General features: G+C 35.1%; 2 protein-coding genes across 3 annotated transcripts in view; both read left to right on the forward strand.

The window, feature by feature from the left end:
- The window catches only part of LOC129568685 (rap1 GTPase-activating protein 1), a 144,656-nt gene that overhangs the window by 10,739 nt on the left and 127,458 nt on the right, over positions 1-6,459 (forward strand). The gene's annotated exons all lie outside the window — the stretch shown is intronic.
- LOC129568686 (uncharacterized) lies at positions 3,109-3,904 on the forward strand. Its single transcript, XM_055446909.1, has 3 exons — positions 3,109-3,259; positions 3,349-3,495; positions 3,593-3,904. Exons 1-3 carry the CDS (start codon positions 3,203-3,205, stop codon positions 3,761-3,763), a joined length of 375 nt encoding a protein of 124 aa, XP_055302884.1. The 5' UTR covers positions 3,109-3,202; the 3' UTR covers positions 3,764-3,904.

Genomic DNA, 6,459 nt, shown 5'->3' on the forward strand with positions numbered 1-6,459 from the left:
CGCCATACGGTGGTTAGGCTCGGGACTTATTGACCGATGTGTTATTTTAGTGGATTTAGATAATTTATCGTCTATTTCAAACTCATTGAATGAATTTTTCTGAAAAAAATGAGTTTGTCGGTGTTTTTTCTATGACTGAAGAACCGGTCAAAGAGGCAATACGATTTGTGTGAATTTTCGACTATTTGGCCACTTATTCCAATGAAAATTACGTGAAAATAAATGTTTGCATTGAGAATTCATCTCTGGCAGTGAGATTGAATCGAAAAAAGTGGAAAATATCAGATTAGTTTCAGCGAATAGTGATATAACCTCAAAATTCGACGAACATTTGTTTTGCTTGTGGGAAGTGGCATTTTGGACTGATTCCGAACAAAAATATATGAAATCGATTCCAAATTCTCTGCTCTATCAAACTAAAACTACCATTTTCTGTTTATTTAATACCGAAAACACCCTAATGCGCAACGTGCTCAGCTTCGAATTTATCTCTGCGGTTGGTTCATTATTCGTGAATAAAAATCGACGAATGTAACGGGCACCGAGGAAACGTAATACCGTATTGTATAATGATGAAAGTGAAAAAGCGATGTATATATGTATCGTTTTCCATAACGCACACGGCAACCACCGCATCTATTCTGAGACTAGAACAACACGCGCAAGCCAAACAGATATGGAAATGGTGTTATTTTGCACATGCTCGCTCGCCTATGACTTGTCCGAGCTATGTTTACGATTGACGTTTGTACGTTCGAATTGACTGTGCAACAGTGTTTCTTTCAACGTTCAACATGTGAAACGTGATACTAATGCGTGTGTAAAAACTCATTATTACTAACCTTTAGTTCTCTCTATATCGCATTTCACTTTGGTCGATCATTTGCAAAAAAAAGAAATAATAACACCACGAACCTGAAGCCAGTTACCTCAATTACGCTCCTTATGTTTATGTAACAATTCTTCAAATGCGGCGGCGAATGCGAGAGAGAAAATGTACCACTGTAACAAATCGAATGTACATGAAAGGCTTCAAACTCATTCATCGCCGTGCATCAATTTGAACATTTTTAAGTCGGTTGTTTGTTTTTGACTTAGTTTCGACTTCAATAGCATCACAATGTGATGTGCGCATTCAGCCACTACAAATTGCTCTTCAAGTGAAAGAGATGCGCCGAAGTGTTGCATTTCAATCATTTTTGCGCGATTAGACACGATTTTAGCGATGGATATTTTGTGCACGTGCCCAAAAGACACAGATTCTAAATCGATGCTCACACGAACTGAAAATGATGGCTTGGATTCAATGTTGATTTAAACGCTTGTGGATTAGTAACCCAATGAAGGCAGCATGATTGATGCAAAAAGGAAATGAATCTATTCATAATTCATTCACTTTCATTATTAATCCATTGAAACTGATGCCTTATTTTTCTCTCTCGCAAAAAGTATAACAGATAAATTAAGCGATGGCATCAAAAATTCACTGAATTCAGTTCAATTGTTGGTTTCTATTTCATTTTTCATTCGATCTTGATTTGGAAAACTACAAAAAAAACTGCATACAATTTCAGACATTCGACTTTTAGGCGCATGAATTCGTTTCCATAATTCCAGCACATATAGAGAGAGAGAGAGATCATTTCATCACATGGAAATTTTCTCAAGAAAATTATTTAGTTCAGCATTGTTTTCGCTCTCGGCTGCTTTTTCTCTGTGTTTCGTGTTTATTTCTTTCGTCTTTTGTTTTGTCGACAGTCGGCACGAAATGAGAGCCGAGCCACTGTTGCTATTGCTGTTATTGTGCGATGGAAAAGAGCACACTCGACAATTGATAGAGTTATTATGTCATTTTCAGTGGTGACCAAATGAACCAAACCGAGCGCAGCTCAAAAACGAATCGTGAGAATTTTTCAACTACTTTTGTCTCCATGAATAAAGAAAACGATTTGCCAGAGCATATGAATGTGATTTTATGTCTAGTTGTTTTTCAAGCTGATTTCGTTTACATCGGAAAAAATTTCGATTAAAACGATTGCACTTAGGGTTATATTATCTTTGTTTTTCGTTAGCGAAAAAAAATATCATTAGTTCAGCTTCTTTGCAATGAAAAATTGCTCATGGCAAATTACATGTTAGTTGGAGTACATGGTTTTATGTTATTTGTTTTGGCTGCGCCCAAGAGAATTTGATTTGAAATTAACACATCATTACAAATTACGTACCGTATGTGTGTACGCACGTCTGACGAGTTGATTGTATCTGTGTTTTTTTTTTGAACAAAAATTTACATCTCGGGTATTTGCACGCACAGTTACTAGACGAAAATAAGCAAATGGTACCGCATTCCAAGAAAATGAAATGAAAAATAGCTTAAAACAGAGTTTGGGGAATCCAATCGAAGGCGGAGGCGTTTCATTGCACAGTCCACTTTTTAATTGCAACTTCATTACTCGCCACTTAAAAATACTTCATTGTTTCTCTCTCTCCCTCTCACTCTCCCTTCGTAGTTTCTTTTTAATCACACGAATGGAAATGAAATTTTACAAAATTAAATTGTGCTGCAAAAAATTATCTAAATATGGTTAAAGCAGCGGAACTGTGGGGAATTGAAACCGACTGCGCCGTGTACTTTCTATCAATCAAAAAAGAGATCGGCTTTATTCAAAAGATAACGTTTTTGGATGAATTTGTTAGGGAACCCGTTCACGTTTTGAGGTTTTTTCCCCTCTTCTTCTTCTTTTTCTGTCTTAATCCCGCGGTAGGTTTGATCGCGACTCGCTACTGTAATTAGTTCATTCAACTGATGTTTATCTTGTGATCGCTGTTATGCCTTAATGTTCTGCCACACAAAATTAATTGGTTATCAAGCCGTTGCGTCACATCATTGACATAATTTGCAATTCAGTTACGTGATTATGGTTTAACAGTATGATAAAACAGAATGCCGCGAGTGAGAATTAAGAAATTCATTTCAAATTGAAAGGAAGTGTTTGTTTAGCTTCGATATGCAACATATCATGACACAATCGATTGTTTTGTTGTTTGATGCGAACGCATCACCCGTTTTACTGGTTTGTTGATTCGACATCGAGAATCGAATGAGAATATAAACATGGTGTATAGCCAAACCATGTCAGTATTCGTCAATATTTTGAAGATATTCGAACCTTAGGTTTGTGCACAAGACTCTTGATTTACGATGAATTCGATTTGTTTGTTTGTTTTAGTGGGTGGAGTGCTGTTCGCATCAGTTTCGGTGAGATAAAATATTTAGTTGTTTTCGAGAATAACAAGCAACCGACCAAGCAACCAAATCAATTTATGTTAAAATTCTATTTTCCAAAGGCAAGTGAAGAGCTGGGAAAAGCGATTAAAATCTGTCGCCAACAATTCCCAGAGAGTGACACACGAGCAACGCCAGACACCGATTTCATCCGATTGTCCAAGAGCGACGAATGCTATTTGCACTGCATTTTAAGTGCACAGAAAGTGGTATTTAATCATTCAGTTTGCTTGCGTTACACTTGAAATTCAATTTATACACAGCAAATGAATCATTTCATCAAAAATGAACGTTCATTCTCCGTAGATTTTGCACGGTGCTCTTAATGCAGATTCATTGCAGTATGCGTCAAACAACGATGTGACGACGAAAATTAAAACGCAGTGCGGAACGATACGTGATGAAGACGAGTGTGAATTTGCGGCCAAAGTGCAAAAGTGTATTCAGAATGTGCTGAAAACGACACCAGTCGTATGAACGTCACAAACCTTGTTGTTTAAATATTCAAAATAACCACAGGTCGTGCTATTTAAGTTTTCTTGTTTAGTATTGAGCCTAATCAATATACGTCAATGAATTCGAATTATTAACAAATAAAAATGCGATGAACTGGTTTAAGTCGAAACATTTATTTTGATCGGCATGAATCGATCGGAGACGTATTTTTCGGATTATTTCATCTTGAGTTGGATTGATTCTCGTGAACAGCAACAATTGAAGCGTGCTTAAAAAAGACGAATTGACGAAAAAAAAGAAGCGAAACAAAACAAAAGGTCGAATTCGACAAACAAAACATTTCTTTTCAAGGTGAAGAGTATCAACCCAATCAAATTATATTCAATCGGATATTTTTGTAACCGAGTCTCTTATTTTTCCAAATTAGCAGTGGAATATTTGTACTGAAACGAGAATGGAAGTGAAAACGATTCGCAAATATGATGTGGGTCATTTCTTACTGTTTTCTCTTCGATTTCTTTTCTCGTTTCTATTGCGTCTCTTTCGTTTTGTTTGATCTCATTGTTTACAACTTCATTTCGTCAATGAACACTTGTGCTTCAGACAAATTGGCTATGTTATAGTTGAATTAATGAAATTCATTAGTTATGGTTGTTTAATGAAGCGAGAAAGATATCAAAGTAATTCAATTAACGAAACGAAAATGAAAGTGACTATCATCATTGGCGTCATGTTATTTGCCATTGTTTCAATGGGATGCCTTCTTTGACCGAGTGAAGTGGAGCTCATAAGCTAGTTGATAATAGTTCTGCGAACTTCTAACTGCGTAGCTGACTACTCTCTAGGGGAAATGGGTTATACGAAATTGAGAAGATCATGATGTAATATTGAATGAGAAAGATAAATTCTCACTTAAAAGCATTCCGACCAATCTTAGAAGTCGGACTTGCAATGACAGATTCTTCTGTATTCCAAACTGACCGCTGCGAGTATGTGCTTTGAATACTTTAAACTCGTATACAATCAAAGAAGAATTCATGATATTTCGTGATTGCACTCAATCCATAAACTGAACTTGTTCTGAGTATTAAATGTTTATTTGACTAATTTAGACTCAGATTGAGAGCGGTCCGTTAACTATTATCATTTTCTACAAGTTGAAAGTTGAAGTTAAATGATGAATTGATGGTTCTTTTTATTAAAATGCAAATATTTTGAAAGGAAATTTCCTTGTTAAATGCCAATTTTTATGGCAGCTTGAACACTTTTGTCGAAGAATCATAAATTTTAATCAAGTCGTGGTTATAAAATTGAAATTGAGTTGTTTCCTCTATCATTAAAAAATCTGTTTCGGGAGTGGAGAATCGATAAAACCTTTTTATCCAATTTATAGTTCTTTTATTGGTTTAACTTATATTTGACTTCTATGCTTTGTCAGAAATACAGATGCTGAAACGGATCCAGCTTTAGTATTCATAGATGATTTGCTGCACTATCACTAAGAAATATACTTAAATTCCAATTGTTGGCTAGACATTCATTTTTTGTAGCAAGCAAAAAATTAAGGGATATATCTATGCGTGAGATTGAGAGTAGTGTGTGTTTTTTTCGGATTTATATTTTTAATATAATACTCTTCGTCGAATGAACTTGATATTTTTAACCATTAATGCAAACATACACTACTTTTTCAAAAACCAATATGTTAAATTGAAGTATTGGGAGCCGCCAAATGTAAAAACGATTAGTTCTATTGATTATGTTTGCCTAATACTTAAATTCAAATAAATTAATAATATTCACCAATTCATAACAACATACTCGCCTTTTCCAACAACCAAAGTCGGAAAAACATACTCTTGTTTATTGGTATTCTAAACTAACAAAATACATACTCTTGTTTAACGCAAATTAAGGTTTATGAAACATACTCGCCTTTATCATAGCCAAAAGCAGTCAAAATACTTACTCTACTTTAACTATTTTCAAGTCAAAAGAAACTTATTCTTCTCTATCGTAACAAAGTCAATGAAACATACACTACTCTCAATCTCACCCATAGATATATAAATCACAAGCAATAACTTTTGTTTTGAAGTTTTTGCTAGTCGAACCAATTGGCTCTTTCAATTCAAAAGTTTGTGATGCTGGTTGGATATTTCGCAAATTAAGAAATAAATCAAAATTGATATTTTTCAGTGTCTGTTAGTTTAAACGATGGAATTTAACAAAAATATCATGTGTCACCGAAATTGGATGGGGTATTGACCAGAGCGGTCAACGAGCGCTCGTTCGTTCGTTCGTATGCGAACATGTTCGTTTGTTCGTTCGTTCGTTCGTAGAATTTACGAACATGTTCGTTCGTTCGTTCGTTCGTTCGTAGAATCTACGAACATGTTCGTTTGTTCGTTCGTTCGTTCGTAGAATTTACGGACATGTTCGTTTGTTCGTTCGTTCGTTCGTAGAATCTAATTACCCTTAAGTACGTACTTAACATACTTGAGTTTAATTACGTGATTTGAGACGTACTTAAACTCCCTTAAGTACTTACTTAGCATACTTGTTAACATACGTACTTAAGCCTCGTATTTAAGCTTAAGTATGTTAGGTACATACTTAAGTATGTTAAGTACAGTAGTGTATAGTAAGTACGTACTTAAGGGTAATTAAATTCTACGAACGAACGAACGAACAAACGAACATGTTCGTAGATTCTA

The sequence above is a fragment of the Sitodiplosis mosellana genome, unplaced genomic scaffold (assembly GCF_009176505.1).
Source record: "Sitodiplosis mosellana isolate CC-2019 unplaced genomic scaffold, AAFC_SMos_1.0 Smas_scaffold_21, whole genome shotgun sequence".
NCBI lineage: Eukaryota > Metazoa > Arthropoda > Insecta > Diptera > Cecidomyiidae > Sitodiplosis > Sitodiplosis mosellana.

Bases quoted from the DNA above. Each gene is read 5' to 3' on its own strand.
- LOC129568686 (XM_055446909.1), top strand. From the start codon at position 3,203: ATGAATTCGATTTGTTTGTTTGTTTTAGTGGGTGGAGTGCTGTTCGCA. The intron at 3,260-3,348 runs GTGAGATAAAAT...TATTTTCCAAAG, and splicing joins TGCTGTTCGCATCAGTTTCG to GCAAGTGAAGAGCTGGGAAA. The intron at 3,496-3,592 runs GTATTTAATCAT...CATTCTCCGTAG, and splicing joins TTTTAAGTGCACAGAAAGTG to ATTTTGCACGGTGCTCTTAA.